Raw genomic sequence first — 19,777 nt, 5'->3', positions numbered from 1 at the left:
GTACCCGGGTTCCTCGGCACGGGGCCAGGGGCTGCGGTTTCTCTTGGCACCGCAGCGCCGGTCCCCAGCCAGGCTGACGGGCGCTGCCACCTTGCACGGCACACAGATAGACCCAGCAAGATGTCATGGAATCATAGGATTATTTTGATTGGAAAAGACCTTCAAGATCACCTTGTCCAACCGTTCCCCCACCCCTGGCACTGCCCCATGTCCCTGAGAACCTCATCTCCGTCTGTCCAACCCCTCCAGGGATGGTGACTCCCCCACTGCCCTGGGCAGCCTGTTCCAATGCCCCACAGCCCTTTGGGGAAGAAATTGTTCCCCAGATCCAACCTCAACCTCCCCTGGCGCAACTTGAGGCCGTTTCCTCTGGTCCTGGCGCTTGTTCCTGGGGAGCAGAGCCCGACCCCCCCTGGCTCCAAGCTCCTTTCAGGCAGGTCAGAGATCAGAAGGTCTCCCCTCAGCTCCTGTTCTCCAGCTGAACCCCCAGCTCCCTCAGCCGCTCCCATCACACTTGTGCTCCAGCCCCTCACCAGCCCCGTTGCCTCTTCGGACACTGCCCTGGTCCTGCTGGCCACACTAGCGCTGGTACAAGCCAGGATGCTGGTGGTGTCATCCCACTGTGTCTTCTGCCGAGCGTAAACAGCAAAACGGGAGCCCCAGCAGCTGCTTAATGTGGTCATCAGGTGTCGAGTCCTCTTTAATGACTCTCGTTTCAGTTAAACAGAAATTAAAAGGCAGAGTTGAGCAGGAAAGCTCAGGTGTGGGTCTGATCTTATTCAACCTCCCCCTCACAGTTAACACAGCAGCACCGCACCTCTGCTTGCAGGCAGGGTTAAGTAACATTTGCTTTTTTTCTGGGGATTTAGTCCATTAGTTCTATTGCCTAGGGAAGGGATGAGAGGACTGAACCCAACCTCCCCCGGCATCAACACCGTCCCCTCACCTGCTCCCTCGCTCCCATCCCCACCGCAGACTTCCAGCTCCAAGCTCAGCCCGGTACGAGGCTCTTGTAGCCGGCAGTGATGGTGCTCGTGGCTTTTCATCCTGCCCCGTAGCACTAGGGAGGAAATTAAAAGGGCGATAAGGGAGCTCTTTCGGCAGTCGAGGGAATATTCTGTGCTATCGGCGAGATAAACTAATATTTCTTCCAGCTCTGGCAAAAGCTCAGGAATGAGATATGGGGTGAAACTGTATGTTTATAGAGATCTTATAACTCTTAGCTGCCACTCCCAGGCTGCAGGATAACCATCGCCCTCGCTCCCGTTTCCTCAGCGATGGAGGTCAGCGCTGCGTGAGGGAGAGGTGGAGTCCATAACGAGGAGAAGCCAGAGCAGCGCCGCTATTTCAGGGTCATTTTGGTGTTCTGCTGGGCCAGTTCAGCTGCAGGGCGATGGATGGGGCATTTCGGGTGCCTTTCTAACACCACCCGTGCCCAGCAGCCCCCAAGAGACAAGCCGGCAGATCTCGCCAGCTCCCTGATCTTCACTGGGGGAGGCCCAGTGGGAAGAAGAAAGGGAGCAGGGATGCCCCACACATGGAAGGAGAGCGGTGTCTCCTCCAGGTCCGTGAAAATGGGGGTTTTGCCCTGTTACCCTCCTCCCAGCCACGTGGGTGAGCATAGGATGCTGCGGGCTGCACGATATCCCCCCAGCTCAGCCCCAGCCCGTCTGAGCTCAGCACCCACATCCAGCCCCAGTCCTGCCGTGCGACCATGGGGATGTCCCAAAGCATCACATCATGAACGCCAGAATCCCCAGGAAAAGGCAAACGGATGATTGAATGTTTTTTGCACCTTCAGCAGAGCCGAGGGGAGACTCCCAGCCCCTCGCAGGGCGGCTGCGAGGCCTTGTGTCTCGCTTGGCAATGGGCGAAAAGGAAAAGAAAATCCTTCCCTGCCATGAGCAAAGTGACTACCGGCTGCTCGAGAGCAAAGCCCGGAGCAGATGCTCTTGCTGCATTAAAAGAAAAGAAACCTCTCTCTTAAACAAAAGCAAAATCAGAGCTGGGCTGTGCACAGTGAGGGTTTGGCGCCAGCGGTTCGTGGGGAGCCATCAATTAGCAACAGAGCAGCTTTAAATCCAGGGCAAAACATTAACATTAAAATTGCTGCATCCATTGAAATGAAGCATCTCAAGAGGCCGCTGGCCCAGTCGAGTGGGGCCGGCAGAGCAGCTGAGGAGGGTTTGCCCGTTACCCCAACCCTGGAGCACCCGGAGCTCCTGGCTCCAAACTGGCTGTTTTGGGGGAGCACGGGGCAGCGACGGCCCTTTTGTCCCCCCCATCCCAGGAGCATCCGCACACCCAGGGCCCACTGGCCTTGCAGGAATTCCTGGTAAAACAAACAGCCCTTCTCCGGCTCACCCTCACCTGCAGAAATGTGGCGGGGCATTAAATGTCTGTATGTGTTTTGTGGTCATTTGCACAAAAAAGCAAAGGCGTGGCCCAGCGGTGCTGGGAGTTACGTGTGACTGTGTGTGTTCCGCCTCTGCCCATCACCGCAGGCTGCAAATCCTCCCTGCACCCAGGACCAGCATCGCGGGAGCCCAAGCGCTGCCAAACCCACGGGTGTTTCCCACCTCACCGCCAGGAGAAGAGCTCATTTTGGGCAAGTTACGCTCAGAGATTAGATTTCTCTGGGGGTTTTCCACTTCTCGCCTTCAATTAAAGCATATTATTTTCATTATAATGTTTAATTATACAATATTGGAAGGCGTTGTTATAATTAGCATTAGCCTGTAGTTAAATGATCTTGATGTGCAAGGGCATGTGGGTGTCTTCCAGGGTCCTACTCGCTTCCCTCGGCAGCTCCAGCTCTTCCTAACTGCGCCCTTTGCAATTCCAGCAGCAAACCCCGTGATTTTTCCTCAAACCAAACCTACGGCCACTGTGTTTTATTGACCAACTGCTCTCAGGCCACCAGACTCAGCTGTTTTGAGGCATCTCACCTTCTCCACAACCAATAAAACCGCCTAGAGGAAGGAGGATTACGGCAGAGCAGAGGTGCTGGGTGAGCTGGGGCTGAAGCCGGTGGGAATGTCCCCAAGATTTTGGTGTGACACTGGGAAAAAAACACGTGAGAGGTCCCGAAGCTACCAGTGGTATAAGGATGGGGACAGGGATGGGGACAAGGATGGGAACAGCCACCCCGAGGCCCTCCGGCCACGGGGCTGCGGAGGTGAAAGCCGGGAATGGGTTTGGCCCCTGCGAGTGAGGATGACGAAGGCATCGCCGGGGCTCTGCGGGTGACGAAGGCTCCTGCCACTGGGGCGAGAGGTGGGTGAGCATGCCAGGCCATGGCCAAAGCCCCCCACTACTCCTCCCACCCCCCACTAGCATCGATCTGGGCTTTTCCTCCCATTTAGGAGTATTTTTATCAGCTGTCACCTGGCAGTGACTCGGAGCTGCTCATCTTTCCGATGCAGGTTGATGGGGAGGGTGTGCGGTGCCTGGGCCTTGGCAGCCCCCAACCGGGACCTGCACCCCGGGGGGACACCCCAAAACTGCTCTCCCGGGACCTGCACCCCAGGGGACACACGGACACCACTCCCTGGGACCTACACCCCGGGGGACACCCCAAAACTGCTCCTCCCGCACCCCGCGGCAGCCCCCAACCGCTGCCCGAACACGCGCAGAGCCCTGCGGTTCCTCCCCGGCGCCTCCTCCCGTGACGGGGAACATCTCCGGGGTTTCCTCCCAAGTGGCAGATGTTTCCCCTCACCCCTTCCCTGGGCCTTTTTTTAATTAATTCAATCCGATTGCCTCCATGCAGGTGATGGGGAGGGATCACGGCTCCTCCAGAGCTCTGCACAGCGATGGGGACCAGCACCACCAACCCCGGGCTCCCAAGTAGGATGACTTTAAATTAGGCAAAACTTAAAAACCAAACCCTCCCTAACTAAAAAAACCCAGCCAGTTACGCTGCTTCTTCCTTGCTTGAAAGTTATTCTTTTGCTTGCTTAATTTTCTTTTCGAGCCCAAGGATGCGGCAGATGCCCACCCCAGCCCCACAGCATCGCTGCAGACAAAGAGGCCAAACTCCTTTTAAAGCACTTTCTTTTTTTCCTTTTTTTTTTCTCTTTTTTTATTGATTTCATTGAAAACAGAACAAGAAAATGATCGGAGCCAAAAGACTGCTCCTTTAAAACTGTCAAAAACATTAACAGAAAAAAAAAATAATAATAAACATGACGGCATTATGAATGTTCTAGAAGAGATGAACAAAAAAAACCTGTTACTGCACTAATTACAGTATTTAAAGATATATGCAAAAAAAAAAAAAATTTAAGATGACCTGCCCAGCCACCACACAAAAGGTGATGGCAAATTTATTCACACTACAATACTAACAATTTAAAAAAAGTTTTGTGTTTTTCCTGCGTTTTTATACTAAAATCACTTTGTTCTTTTTATACAATTGATAGTTTATATTCACGTGGTGAGCAAAAAATCACACCAGAATCAGCACCGTTTTGTTTTGTGGTTTCTTCTTGTCGACGTTTTGTTTTTTAGGTTTTTTTTTTTTGTATTTTTTTTTTCTTTTTAATGCTAGTCCCCAATGTTTCGGTAATGGTAAAAAATAAATCAGTTTATTGAAACCTCATAGCGTGTGGGTTAAAAATTTCTCTAAGGTGCCCAGCGTTGAGAAAAGTGATGGGAACAGATGAGCTGGTGGCATCTGGGATCTTCTCGCCGTGATGTCCTGTCTGCTGTCCACCCCAGCCGGCGGATGCAATCGAGGTTCTCTATAATATATGTATCATTCGCTTTTCAAAAAAAAAAAACTGGTTTTCTTAAGAAGTTAGTGTCTTGTACAATCCCCTTCAAACCGCTTAATGCGACGGGGAGACGGAAAATCCTTCCAGGGAGGAACCGAACACTGAGACAGTAACGGCTGAGCGGCGCCGACGGGAGCTGGTTTGGAACCGAGAAAGCCCGGGAGGGATCGTGGGACCGAAGGGATTGTAAGGACTCGTGGGTTTCTTCTCATCGGAAGAGAAAAAAGCGGGTGGATTTGGTAACAAGGAGGGTATTTGTTAAAAAACACCCTCTAGCTCCTAGGGAAAGGCCCCACCACAACGTCCTGCGAGATGCTGGAGATATTAATGATTGAAAAAACCACCAAAAAAACCAAACCAACCAACAAAAACCAACCAGCAGAACCTGCCCTGGGGGCTGTGCCAAACAAACCCAAACGGCAGCACCTCCCTCCCTGCTCCCCCCGCCTCGGCTTTTAGAAAGAAAGTCCCATCAAGTATTCCAAGTTTATTACAAGTGAACTGGAGATGACTTGGCATGAGCGATCCACTCAATTAACAGTCGGCGGACGGGCGGCTCTCCCTTGGCTCTGACAACACTCGGCGCATTAAGAGACAGAGGCCAGGGCAGCTCCCACGGAAAAAAAGCCGCAAGAGCCACCCCCTCCACACGCCACTGTGAAAAGCAGCAGCTTTCGGGAACTGGGGAGGGGACAACATCAGCACGGAGGCGGGATTCGCTTTTACTTATTCCTCAAGTAACAGTCGGCGGCACAGCCCTAAGTGTCACGAACCCTTGACTTTCCTTGAGCGTTTTTTTTTTTTTTTAATTTTTCTTTTCCTCCTTTTTTTTTTTTTTTCTCTTTAAATGGAAATTCAGACAGTATGTGGATCTATAGGGTTAAAACAAGTCAGTCTCTGGGGAGCGGAGCCTCAAAAGGGGCCGGCTGCCGTGGCAGAGCTGGTGTCGGGGAGCCCGTTTTCCTGCGTGTCCTGGGCCGAAGTGCTCGCCTGCCGCTGGGCCAGCGCCGAGCTCGAGTGTTTGCACTTGGGTGAACCGCACTGACAGCTGAAGTATTTGCCTTTGATGTCCCAGAACCTGTCTCCGTAGTCAAAACTGCAACAGAGAGACAAGAGACGGGGTCACTGCCAAGCAAGGAGCAAAAGGGACGGTGCGTGAGCACAAGAAACTGGGTCCACAGTCCTTAGCGCTGCCGCAATTTGGTTTTTTGCAAAGCTTCAGGGGATGGAGCGTAAGGAGCCACTGAAGGAGGAATGTTGTTTTTACAACTGATCTGGCACCTGAGCCCAAGGTGGGGAAGGACCGAGAGACATCAGACTATGAAGCCTTAATGTAAAACAAAGTCTCTTCGAACTAATCTCAGAATGCAAACTTATTACTGTATTTAAAAAGTTGAGCTATGGGGAAGGGTAACCAAAGAGCCAGAAATCCATGTTTTAAATAAATCAATAAGGGAAGGGGGTTGTTAGAATTAGATGATTGAGACAGGTAAACTGAGGCAGGCAGCGGGTAGTCTGTAAACCCTGAAGTACCAGCCCATGGGGAGTAGGGGAGGGAATTTGCAGCTACAATTTGAGGGGATATAAGCAGGGGCTTCTTGCCCTATTCTGTGTGCCTACCTTTAGGTAGAACATCCTGTCTTGCAAAACTGTTAATAAAACCTGCTTTGCTGAGAGATCCTGCCTGGGCCTATTATATCGGCAAGGTGATCGTTTCCCTACATGGAGCAAGAGGGGACGCAGCCTGGAGAGCAAAGGCATGGAAGGAACCAGCTCGGAGCAGCAGAGTGAGGCGGCGGCAGCCCCGGGGACGGCACGTACCCGATTTCTTCTCCAGCTTCTATGTGCCTGGTGCTGAAGAAGGCGATCCTGGGGAAGCGGAGGTCCTGATGTGACATGAAGACTCGCACCGGGATGAGGTTTGGCTCGCAGAGGTGGTTTATAAAGCGGCTGATGTTGCCGTAGAAACGGGCGTCTATGCAGTACACCTCTCCATCCTGGGGGAGAAACAGTGCATCCTTCATGAGACAAGGTTGCGTTTAGTATTATTGCTGCTACTCGTTTAAATAGAACAAATGACCAAACTATTGGTTGTTCCACCGATACTCTGGAGAGCTTCAAGGAGAACCAGAGTGGGACACCCACTGTGGTTTAAAAGGACTAAACACACAGAGTTTTAAATTCAACAGTACCCTGAAAATACAGTTCTCTGCATGGCACTGTGCCCCCACCAGCACAAAGACCTTTTTAAACACCCTGACAGCAGCTGCCACAGCAGCTCCCCCAGCCCCAGTTTGGCAGAGGGGGATCAATGTTTGGTGCAGACAGACACCTTATGGGTAAAAGCCACTGGATAGAAGAACAGGCATCTGTTCTGTCCCCTAACTGAACATGACGGCGAGGAAACACAAAGCCAGAGCCTCGAGAAAACACAGGTTTTTGCAGATAAAAGTGAGAACACAGAAATTCCCTTTCCAGAGAGCAGTAATATTTTGTCTTCCTTGAAAATAAAAGAACCCCCTTCAGGGCTTTTTTATTCCAGCAGAGAATGACTGCGCAAAGCAGAGAGTTTAATTACAGAAGCTAATTTCAGTTGCAAAGAGGCCAAAAGCAAAAGGATCCATTAGCGGTGCTTCAAGTCCCTTTTGGGCAAGCACCTCGCCATCGTTAATGGATGAGCTGTGCCCATCTCACACCGACCAGTGCAGGAGCGGGGAAGATGTCCCAGCGACTGAGGGAGGTGCCACCACACATGGTCCTGTGTCACACACAGCCTCACCAGCTCTAATTTTAATGATAAGCGATTCCCATCGCCCCCTCACTTCCATCCCCGGAAATGCCGTGGTTGGTGAGGACAACATCACCCACCACCACATCTAGGGACCATCTGGAGCGATCCGAGCTCTCCACCGTGCGAGTCAGGATGTGTTTCTCCAGGAAAGAGCCTGTTGCCCTGACCACCACAGGCAGCATCTCGCTGTAAGTCCCAAAGCAAACTGCACAAACTGCGTCCCACCTCGCTACAAGGGTATCGGGAACTCAGAGTCAACACGGTGGCAACCAGAGAGGAAGAGGAGAAACCACAGAATACATACAATCATAGAATGGTTTGGGTTGGAAGGGACCCTCAAAGCTCATCGAGTCCAACCCCTGCCATGAGCAACTTCAACACAAACCAGGCTGAATTTCCTACTGCTTTTCAACTTCTTACCTACAGTTTGACCCCTCTGTTTTCAGACTGACTACAAGACTTGTTATTTATCATTTTTCAGTTGTTGAATGCCTTTTGCTTTAAAACAAAAAAAGAAAAAAAAACCCAAAAAAGCAAAGCTGCTTTGCGTCTTGCATTTGGCAGAAACAAAAGAGGCTGTTTTACAGCTTTCCTTGGAAGCCACCCCACTTCTGAGTCCCCAGCTCACCTCTTTCCTCCTTTCCAAAGGAAAGTCTGAAGTGATGGCCTTGCTTAAAAAGCTTTAGATGGCACTTTTCAAAGTAAGATTTCTGCTCTGAGACAGCCCTCCGCAGAGCGGCGCGGGATAACTACCAGCAGAACAAGCCTCAAGTCCCTGCCAGGGTATCTGATGGATCCCTTTATAATTGAATGAGGTTATTTTTCAGTCTTCCAGCTCATCTTTTTATGAAGAACTTACAAAGCTGCCAATCAACCCAGCTGTGAGCCTGCATATACACATACCTGAGTATCCAAAACTGAACAACTGAGCTCAGGATTGCCAAATGGTTTTGCTATCAGAGCATCTTGCATCCAAACTGGTGTGGGCTGCACATACCGCAGCGGCCCAGCGCCGCTGGGCTCTGTTCCCATTTTAACAAACCCTAAGCCTGACCTAAACAGCTCTACATTTTGACTAAAAGGCAGCGAGGACACAGCTCTTCTCTCCGCAGGCTTTCAGATCGCACTGTACATTGGGATGGAGACATATACAGTACCTTGTTGTCAAGGTCAAAGAGGTAGGAGTCCTCTTCACGGACGTCTGCCTCGGAATCGGATATCAGCTCACCGACGTACCTGCGGACACACAGGAAAGGCAGAAATAAGATGCTTATAGAATCACGAGCTTGGGTTTAACCGTTTCTTCTGGGACAAGGGACAGAGAGGGACACAGCCCAGCCACAGATGGCAATCGCAGTCGCAGCAGTGCGGGGCAGCTCAGAGCCACCCGAGCAAGCTCAGCTTTGCCAACCTATAGCAGCTAAAACCTGGGTCCAAACTCCGTCTTTTCAGGGGAACACTTTTAATATTAAAAGTGGAGTCTTGCTTCCAACAAAATTTACTTTTTCCTGAGGAGTATGTTTCCTTTTGCAAATCACTTTATTGGCCAAGATTAACACATTAATCCAATTCTCCTTATGTTCAGGGTCAGACTCACATCTTGGCTCTCCTATACAACACTGCGATGCTTGTGCTGTTTACATCCCAAAACAAAACATTTGTGTCTGTCCTTCCTGTATTTTCCAGGATGTTTTGCCCAATGACATATGCTACATACCTTTAAAAGTTTTGTTTTAAAATTCTTAGGTCTAACCTAACCCAGCAGGATCCTTGGAAGGATCCAGGTTTCTTTCTCAGTCCCTCTCAAACCAGAATAAATCAAAGCTGCGATCTGAGCAACAACCTCCTTGTTGTAAAACCTGGTGCAAGGCAGATTCCAACCAGGCCCTCCAAGCACCGTGAAGGACGCGCTGCTTGGCCTGGCCTGCTGGGAAGAAATAAACATATACACCACCTTTCATACCCCAGACAGATGCTGGTTGCAATGCAAACCCTTGTTGCAGGAGTCCCCGCTGCACTGATGTCCCCACATTTGTCTCCGAATCTCCATCCTGAACAGTTTTAGGCTGTTGAAGTTCAACATTTCTGGCCCTGAGCTGCTTGCAATCACAAACAGACACAGAGGAGAGGTACAGAGCCAGAGGGAGGACACCAGAGAGAAGGAACAGTGCAGTAGGTTCTGGTATGTAAGTCTTCCTGGCCTTTAACGCAATACTCATTAATTATAAGCAATGGATTCACAATACAAATAAATATTCTTCGTATCATCAGACACTTCCATGATCAGCAGCCGTTACGACAGCATCCCCCTGCAGCTCTCCAAGCATTCTCGAAGCGTTAACCAACTGCATCCATTTCCCCCTGCGACTCAAGGCAGCGTTTAACTCCGGGGCTACGGAAGAGGAGAGACAAGAAACGTGAACCTGGAGAGGACCATGGACTCTGGGACAAGGGATCATTTGGCTGCGGTTCCCAAAGCCCAGCGGCCCGGCCAAGTCCCTCTGCCAGAGCAGGAGCTGCCGCCGCGGCTGATGCTCCCGTTTGCCCCCACCGCATCTTCTTGTTATTTATGAAGGGCTCCCGTAAGGCTGTGGCGTTACTGGAAATCACAGGCTGGTTGGTGACCTAAAGCAATAGGAATATGATGGCCAGAGAGGGAGAGAAATTGCTGTAGCACGGCACAGCAGCCAGCGGCAGCTGAGGAACGGCTGAATGACGCCGCACGCAGAGGCACCTGCTCAGGGACAGCCGCTGCGGGCTTAACAACTCACTGAAAAACACCATCTCATTACACATTATTGTTTCAATGCTCCTTTAAAGACTATTCCCGTAACTCATCTTCTTTCCAGGACTGCTTACTGATACAAACAGTTGCTTAATTTCCCAGGTCCAAAGTTATGGAAGGATGTGCAAGAGGTACATGTTCCCACACAAAAAAAGAGCAGGAGCATCAGCCCCTTCATTGAAGGGCTCCTGAAGTCAAGCCAGTACCTTTCTTCCCAGCAAGATGCTCAGCACGCTCACGGCAAGTGACATCTCAGAGCTTTATGCTGCCACTCATCACCGCGAGATCAGAGCACACCCCATGCAAAAATCAAGAGCAACAAGAAGTCCCCAGCACAGGCTCCAGCATTTTCCATGTGGTGTGGGAGACGGGATGTCTGAGGCTTCTCTGACTGATGGTGTGGCTAAAATACCTGGCTCTGTGATCTCCTGTGGCTAAAATACCTGGCGAAATTCTGTGGCTAAAGTACCTGGGCTGGATGCAGATGGTGTCTTAGGAGAGCATCCCTGTTTTGTACAGAAATCAAATAGTCTGAAACCACATAATGGACGTGCACGGAAAGAACAGACCAGATCCTCACAAATCTCTGGTTTCCGCATCCTGCTAATTCAAGTCCTCTCCAATAGAAGCCCTTAACCAGCTGTGCCATTTCCAGAAGGAACAGTTACACCGTCTGACAACCCAGCGTGAACAGAGCAGCCTGAAAACAACCCCCAGCAACGTCAGCACAGGGGGAGCAAGACCAACTTCTGAGCAGCGACAAATCCAGAGGCCAGGGAGAAACCTGCACACGAGCAAACTCCTGAGCATCTGACAGCGGAAGAGCCAAAAATCTCCATGGGAGCCCAGTGGGGCAGGGAGGGCGATGCGGCTGCACCTCCCCTGGCTAAGCTGCCGCTTCCAGGATGGTGCTGAAGGTACCGGAGGTCATTAGTAGGAGGGTCTGGAGCAGATGAAGGGTTTGGGGAGCCCCGGAGATGATGGCGGGGGGGCTGGCCGGCCACCACGCTGCTGGAACCGCGCTCCCGGCTGCCAAACTGCTCTGAGCGCTGCTAAACGCTCCCTGCAGAAGCTGCCGCGGGCTGCCGGAGGAAAAGTGCACACAGAAATGGAAAGGGAAACCAGTTTTGGAGTGATTACAGAGAAAAACTGCAAGGTATCTGAAGTATGGAGCCAGCCGAAAAGCGGTATGTGTGTCAGAAAGGCATTTACACACAGAAACAGTCCAGACCAGCAGAGTTTTGCAAAATAAGGGTGTTGTGAGAACTATCCTGGATTTGTCTCTCACGCATACTTGAAAAACTATGGAATAAATGCCATCCTTAACACTAATACAATTATCATCCTTCCAAAGCAGAGCAATAACCTCTGTACAAAGCGACCACCCGCTCAGGGCTCTAATCCAGATGTTTAATACAAAACGCGCTTCCACAAGAGCCGATCCCAGAGCTGCTGTGTGCAAGCGGTCCCCGAGCAGAGCATCACCGGCACCAGGGCTGCTCTGCCAGAGACAAGGAGAAGAAACCAAGTCTATAGGTTGCCCATAAAGAATCACAGGAGGGACATCAGTGCAGCTGGATTGAGGACAGCGAGTTGAGTAAATAGTGTGTGTGTATGAAAGTGATGGAGACAAGGAGGAAAGTGCATGGGCAAGACATAAATAAGCTCAGCTCTTTAGTGTGCAGCTCATTTAGATAACGAAGAAGATAGCGCCTGCCATTGAAACAGTGTCAGCAGCTCCTGGCAAGGGCGGGGGGAAGAGCTGAGCACAATTGTGGTCTCTGCACCCCATCAGCTCTACAACGCACCCACCTGTTAATTACACCATCGTCTGTGTTAATTACACCGTCACGCAGGGCTGCCCTGTTTCCCTGTTCACCACTTATTCCTCTTGAGCGTTCGCGTTCCAGTAGGATTTGGTAAAGTTAATGCCTTTTTTGTCTTTGGGAGCAGTTTAAGTTCAGGCTCTGGCTCATCTCTGGGCGCCAAACCAGGACATGGCGACCTTTGGTCCTCAAGGCAGACTTGAGACACTCCCACAAACAGCAGAGTTCTAAGCTTTACCTCTGAAAAAACCATTTTGTCGTCTGGCAGCTCCTAACATGGAAGAAATACTTGGCCGATCCACTGCAGATTTTTCTTTTCCTCCTTTTTTTTTTTTTTTAAATTCTGCAATAATCTTCCTCAATCCCCCATCCCAATTCTATAGAACATCAATAACTAGTTCTAAAAACCCTAGCACCTATTTCCACGAAGAGCACAACTCCAGCCTTACTTAGGTCTCAACTCACTGTAGTATTGCAATGAAGAGAACGCTTTCAAAAATATTTAATAAAAAATACACACCACTTTAAAATCTAAAAACCATGGGGTTCGACAGCAGTTTTTTCACTTGTCATAAATCTGAACATTTTTGTTCTTAAGTACCTTACTGAATCAGGGCCAAAACATGTGCTTAAGGCCAAGTGCTTAGTCTGATTCAGCGAAACAGTAAAAGCCAGAGCTGGGACACTGGAAAACCTCTTGAGAGGTCAGTATTGAAACAGAAAAGAGATCCAATACAAAAAGGTTGTTCCAAGTTGCCTTGGCCTTAAGTGTCCCATACCCACGGTGAACACGTGAGCTGAGCACATTTGCAGCACAACCCAAGTGCATTTTCCCCATCACTTGTGTTTCAGAGGGATAAGGGAGCCGAGCACAGATCACAGCAAGACACGGAGGGGTAAAAAAAGCTCCACGTGATGAGGAAAAAACCGAAACAGAGCAGGAAATGGTGTCAGGAAACCTTTAACTGAGGGCAAGCAGCTCGGCTGGATGCCCATTTGATTTGCATGAAAACCTCTCCCTGAAGAGGTGCAAACCTTCCCGGCCCTTGGGAAGCAACGTGTTTGCACGAGCTAAAGAAAGCGGAATAACTTACTCGCACACAAAGGTTCCCAGTGGAATGTCTTGCATTGTTCGCACACCCCAGCCCATCTTTTGTGTCCGATAAAGCTGCAATCGAGTCCTGGAAAAGAGGAAACGAAGCCACGTTAATGGCAGCACTCCACTGAAAGACAGTGAATTTTCATAAAGAGATGAACCAAGAACCTTCCATCAGCACAAGGAAGATTTCAATATTCAAAATAAGCGTATAGGACTGAATGCTCTGTGTGATGATTTACACGTAGGGTACCAGAACCCCATCACAAGCGTACGGTGAATTAAGAACACCTTGAGCTAAGTGCTCTGATCCCTCTGCTCTCTGCTGAGGCCGGTGCATTTAGCAGCTCCATCATATCCAGCTCCCTGGCTGCAACTTGACACTTCTTGGTGTAATAGCTGCTCTGTGGAATTTTACTGATGGAGATTATAGGCACAGAAACAATCCTGTAAGTCATTCTGCCTCCTGCTCAGCCAGAACTTGAGTTAAGTGCAGGCTGAACAGTCTCCAGGGCTGGGGAAGGCTCGCACTGCCCCCCAGGGAACCAAAACCCACGCTCAGCAGCGCTGTTATCGGAATAAAGAGAAATCCGATGCTCACCTTAACTTCACCCGGTTGCTTTTTCCAGTATTTCTCTTCCCCCCACCCATCCCCTCCTTGCACCGTCAGCTCAAACCAGAGGCGGTGCATTTTCTTGTATTTGCTCGCAGCTCCTGGAGCCTTCACTAGGGCAAAACACGACTTCATGTTAAACTGGTTCTGACACTTTCAGGCTTACGGAAGCTCCCTCATGTTTTGCCTCATCCATCAGAGCAGAGAGCCAAGCTCAGGTTCAGGCTCTGTCATTGGGGCCAACAGCAGCAGGACTGTTTTTTTCAGAAAAACACTTTAGCACGGCAAAAATGCAAAAGCAACAGCTCTAGCTGTACAGCTCCTAAGTAAACACCCACATAGACACCGGAGCTTGGCAGGGAAAACCAGAGAGGGGTAAAGTTCTGTTGAAACGCATCGAGCCTTTTCCTTACTTATTTTTAATGTTGCAAAATGTCACTGAAAACTATAAAGCTTGCAAAAAAAGTGTTGTCAGTACTACAAAAAATTTGCAAAAGTCTGTTTTTTCCAGTGGGATTCCTTTGAAGTTTGTCCTGATACATTTCGTGCAGTGGCGAACTTCTCCATAGCAGAGGTCCAAAACATTTACATTTTCACTCTGGCACCAAAATCCTAACAGCCTAATCTGCAGCACCAAGGCCAACAGGTATTCAGGTATCCAGTTCAAGGGGACTCAGGATATTTTAAGCAGCCAAGTCTGGGCATGCTGGCCTATATTTCTAATATAGACTGCTAACTTCTGCATTAAAGCTTTGCTGTTTCTGCTGCTGTTGTTTTCTTCACAGATCTCCACAGGAGAATTTACATCTAGGCTGTTCACACAAACCCACAAGCCGCTTATGTGTTTTATGGTCAGGCTGATGAAAGAATGCCGCAGTTCCCACGTGATGGCAGCAGGGGCAGGATGCAAATATTAATTGAGCTCATCAAACCGGCTGCTGCTTCATTCCCACCAGCAGCACACAGGAACCCGATGGCATCCCACCGCTGCGCGGTGGCACCTGCCCCAACTTGTGTATCATCTCGGGAAGTCCTGGGTTTTGTGGGTTTATGAGCAAGCTGAGACTAGAGAGCTGGAAAGCTCAGGAGTTTGCTGTTGGTCTTACCAAGATAAGTAGTACTTGTCTTAAGCAGTTCTGTGTCCAGCTCTGGCTCCTCAGCAGAGGACACGCATGGACCTGCTGGAGAGGGGCCAGAGGAGCCACAGGAATGATCCGAGGCTGGAACAGCTCTGCTGGGAGGACAGGCTGAGAGAGTTGGGGGGTTCAGCTGGAGAAGAGAAGCTCGGGGGAGACCTTAGTGTGGCCTTTCCATACTTAAAAAGGGCCAATAAGAAAGATGGGGACAGACTTTTGAGCAGGGCCTGTTGTGATAGGACAAAAGGTGATGGTTTTAAACTGAAAGAGGGGAGATTCAGGCTGGACATGAGGAAGAAATTGTTGGCCCTGAGGGTGGTGAGAGCCTGGCCCAGGTTGGCCAGAGAGGTGGTGGCTGAACCATCCCTGGAGATATCCCAGGCCAGGCTGGATGGGGCTCTGAGCAACCTGAGCTGGTGCAGATGTCCCTGCTCATGGCAGGGGGGGCACTGGGAAGGGCCCTTCAACCCAAACTATTCTATGATTCTGAGATAAGCTGCATTTGGATCCTCCTCCTCACCTGAGCCCGTTCTGCACCACCCGGTTCCTGCAGGTTCTCCAGCACGAACACGCGTGGTTACACTCAAAGATCAGCGGCGGCTCAGCCATGTTGAACTCAGGCAGGAGTCGGCCATCCTGAAGAGGAGAAGCGTTCAAGACTGGGTTAGTTGTCTATTCCTGTGACCCCACCAAACCAGAGGCAGGGCGAGAGCAGAAATCCCAAGAGCGTAAAAACAGGCCAGAGAACCTCAAGGTCAAGACATGCCCTGTCCTCCCCAAAACCAGCATCAGACCTCATCTTCTGTGGTGGTTTTGCTCTGCCCTGGCAGTGACAAACTTACCACTGTCACCAACAGCTGACAAACAGCAAGAGATCATCTAGATTTTTGCTGCCTGGCATCACCCTATGCACCACCAGAAAAAAAAAATAAAAATCTTACAGTCCTGTGCAAAAAAACCCAGTGTGCATCATCATTATTATCATTTTGCAGTGCTGGAGGGGGGAGGCAGATGCTTAGTTTGCCTCTGGAATAAAGCCGAAACTTCCACATTACAAGGCAAATACACAGAAGTTCTCTGAACCACATTATCTTCCCAAATAACACTCCCCAAAAACCTACAATCCAATTATTTACCAACCATATAGGATTAGAGAAGCAATAGGCACTGTTCATCATATTTAAGAAATTTGGCTTTTAAGGCTTGAAAGATGTAATCACCTATTAACATGTAAATAAAATGGCTACAAAGCAAAGAAAGATGCCAATATTTCCCCTGGGAGAAACTTGCAGAGATGCACAGAAGTTCTGATCTTAGCAGAACCTGTCCAAATATTAACCTCAAAACATCCCTGGAGGATTGAAGCAGACTTATCCAAAACAAATCAGGCTCCTGGCAATGTTGCAGTTAAAACATCTTTACTTTGCCTTCATCTGGAAGGATCACAATAAATAAAGGCAGGCAAAAAATCTCCCTACTACCCTTCCCTTGTTTACATATTACAGCATTTTCTACATTGCTCTGAAATGGAAGCTGATTTCATGCATGGATTATTAAATGCTCTCTATCACATGGGTATAATTAATGGCTCAGTTGGCATGACAGTAACACAAACAATAACACTGGAAAAGCTTCCCTGAGTGTGCATTTTGTTATTTTCACATATATCTCAAAACTGAAACTACAACTTTACACATTTTAAAACAAAAAGTAGAGGAGTTGTGCAAGGAACTGGTTATAAGGGTACAATTACAAACCCCAAAGTGTACAAAGTTCAGCTCACAGACACTGGTCTGACCCACAGGAGGTTCTGTGTTCTCACCTTGTCATACCAGCAGCGCATACTGAGTTGGCCGCACATGCAGTTACTGGAGGAGCAGTCGTCTATACACACGCAATACTGGAAGAGAAGACACGGGATTAACTCCACGCCACTCACACAACTCAAAGAGCAACTTCTGTGAGCGGGTCGGAGAAGAAACCACAAGTCTGTGCCTTCTCCTGCTGCAGCTCGTTAGCCAGAAAGATAAACCAGCCCCACCTGATTCAGTGGCATTTTTACCCCGTTGTTTATTTCTGTGTGCAATGAACAACAAAGGATTCAGCTTGCAGGAATGGATCCCATACTGACCCATCTTCATGTCTCATGAGAGGATGTCCCCCTGTGTTCCTAACCTTCCTCCATGCCCTAGGAGCTGTACCCCACACTGGAGGACAAGGAAAACTCCAAAGAGGGACCAGAGCTGAGAGACGACACGCCACGATGTCTCGGTCCCCCCAGCTGGCTGCGTCCCCAGTGCTCCCAAAGCCACCAGTCCCACCACCAGCTGCTGCACAACTGGGCTGGGGCACAGGAGGGTCACTTCAGCCACCTGAGAGCTGCACCCAGAGAGGGGTCACCTCACCCTAGAGAAGGGAATGGAGCTGGGGAAGGGGCTGGAGCACAAGTGTGATGGGAGCGGCTGAGGGAGCTGGGGGTTCAGCTGGAGAACAGGAGCTGAGGGGAAACCTTCTGATCTCTGACCTGCCTGAAAGGAGCTTGGAGCCAGGGGGGGTCGGGCTCTGCTCCCCAGGAACAAGCGCCAGGACCAGAGGAAGCGGCCTCAAGTTGCGCCAGGGGAGGTTGAGGTTGGATCTGGGGAACAATTTCTTCCCCAAAGGGCTGTCGGGCATTGGAACAGGCTGCCCAGGGCAGTGCTGGAGTCACCATCCCTGGAGGGGTTGGACAGACGGAGATGAGGTTCTCAGGGACATGGGGCAGTGCCAGGGGTGGGTTAACAGTTGGACTTGATGATTTTGAGCATCTCTTCCAACCAAAATGATTCTGTGATTCTGTGCTTCCCCACCTCTGCTTTCACAACCCAGCCCTTGGAGGACTTTGAATATCACAATAAAGACCTCAGCCTGGATGCTGCCATCAGCAGGAACACAGCACGAGGAAGGTGTCCCAAAAACTCAGTAACTTTCCAGATACAGAACAGGGGAAAAGCATAAATGGGAGCCGCATCAGCCAGCACCAGACAGCTGATGCTACAGCATACAGCTAACACAGAGCTTAGCTCAAGTCTTGGAAAGGAAGAGATGCAGAATCACATCTACAGCAAGAGCTGGAGTTTTGGAATACAGCCTTAGCTGGGATGTGACGGCAATATTAGGACTAGACATTCCCATTCTAAATGCAAAACCTGTTCTGAGTTGCAGTGCACTGCTACATCCCTGGATGCACACACCAGGACAGGAAAAACCACATGGACAGCCATGATCCCTCACCTGTAAATGAGTGATGTTTCTATCAATGTCCATCGGGGAGGTGACGCAGTTCTGCGAAACATACTTGTAGTTGCTAGGACAAGGCTCACTGTCCACTGAATTAATGCAGGGAATTGGGATCCGCTCATAACCCCGGGCGATGTCTCTGTCAGTGGGAGAAACAGAACTGTCACAGAAGAAAAGCTGCCCTGAACAAGGGGCCATTCAAATGCCATCCAGGGGCAGAATTACTGTCTTTGATCACTGAGTATTCAAAGCCTGAAAGCAATTCAGACCAGAACAGAGTTCATTTTTTTCCACTCTGCCATAGAGATTGTTCTTTGTGCTTGAGAATATTTCCATTTGGAGGATGAATTTACAAACTGTGGTCTGAATCAGCATGTGCTTAGTTCTTGCTAAGCTCAAACTGACCTTCACACCAGTTTAAAAAGCTAAGTATGCACTTAGACTCCTTTCTTAAACCAGGCCCCCAGCCTGCCCTGTGCAAGGGCTCTATTTCATGACCCACAAGCAAAGCCAGGCTTATTCTCACCTGCTCACGACCTTCTCTATCTGGGCAGGCTTCTCAGTAGATGATTCTCTGAGAGTCTTGTTCATCTGTAGGGCCACCCAGACCTGAGAGTTAAGGCTGGAGCACTGGAGTGGAGTCTCACCCTCCTTGTTCTTTAAAGTGACATCCGAGCCACGGGAAAGAAAGAGACTGCAAAACAGCAAGAAAGGATAAGCAAACCCAAGAGAAACCACACAAGGGGAAAATGAGCTGAATCACATCCTCCAGCCAGCCCTTAAGGGACAAGGAAGAATCTGTAGTAGTGCATAATCACCTGAGTTTTCTTTATTAAACATGGTTCAGTGAATCTTTCTACATTAGGGCACTGGCAGAAGCCACAGACTGGAGCTCTAGGCACTCACAAGAGCTCCGGGCAAACCTCGCCTTGCTTCGGGCATGACAAGTACCATGCTGGTACCAGCCTAACTTGAGACAGGCTTGAAACTCTCTGGTGGGTAAAGATATCGGGTGGGGAGAGTAAGCTGGAAATGAAAGAGTCCCATGGGAAACTGGTATTGGACTTGGCCCCTGTTTATATTCACAAGCTTTTGGTGAGTACACGTGATGGCTTTATCCATAACAGTGATGAAGCAAAGGAAAAGCCCTGTCATCATACTATGTAAAAAGAAAAGAAAAGGCTTCAATCAAGGATGCCTGACACCTTCCTGCTGGGAAGCCCAGGCTGAACACAGCCCCTCAAGCCCCCTGCCCAAGCGTCAGGACCACCCCGTGTTTTCTGATCTTGTTTTACACCAGCTCTGTCAGCACCCAGTATTTCAGACCCACTTTCCCTAGGAACAGGGTGATGGAGAAACAAACCCTCTGTCCTGATTCTGGTTTGTGCTTAAATGCCAAAGGCATTTCTGAGGATCTCCCGAGCTTGCCAGCCAACGCTGGGTAGAAAGGAATGAGCAGGGGAAGGGGAGACACGG

At 49.8% G+C, this 19,777-nt stretch overlaps 1 protein-coding gene across 20 annotated transcripts in view; it reads right to left on the bottom strand.

The window, feature by feature from the left end:
* Positions 1-4,513: 4,513 nt before the first annotated feature.
* EHMT1 (euchromatic histone lysine methyltransferase 1) overlaps positions 4,514-19,777 on the bottom strand; it is a 116,174-nt gene continuing 100,910 nt past the window's right edge. For all 20 annotated transcript variants that reach the window (XM_065648390.1, XM_065648400.1, XM_065648403.1 and 17 more), the window contains 8 exons: positions 18,828-18,995; positions 18,296-18,440; positions 16,848-16,925; positions 15,546-15,661; positions 13,275-13,361; positions 8,727-8,805; positions 6,600-6,775; positions 4,514-5,874 (listed from right to left, as the gene is read on the bottom strand). In XM_065648390.1, coding sequence (XP_065504462.1) covers positions 5,691-5,874; positions 6,600-6,775; positions 8,727-8,805; positions 13,275-13,361; positions 15,546-15,661; positions 16,848-16,925; positions 18,296-18,440; positions 18,828-18,995 — 1,033 coding nt within the window. In that variant the 3' untranslated portion in view covers positions 4,514-5,690. The remainder of the gene's footprint in view (positions 5,875-6,599; positions 6,776-8,726; positions 8,806-13,274; positions 13,362-15,545; positions 15,662-16,847; positions 16,926-18,295; positions 18,441-18,827; positions 18,996-19,777) is intronic.

This window comes from Caloenas nicobarica, chromosome 19 (genome assembly GCF_036013445.1).
Source record: "Caloenas nicobarica isolate bCalNic1 chromosome 19, bCalNic1.hap1, whole genome shotgun sequence".
NCBI lineage: Eukaryota > Metazoa > Chordata > Aves > Columbiformes > Columbidae > Caloenas > Caloenas nicobarica.
The sequence above is the reverse complement of the archived record's forward strand: the minus strand, read 5'-3'. Positions and strand labels throughout refer to the sequence as shown.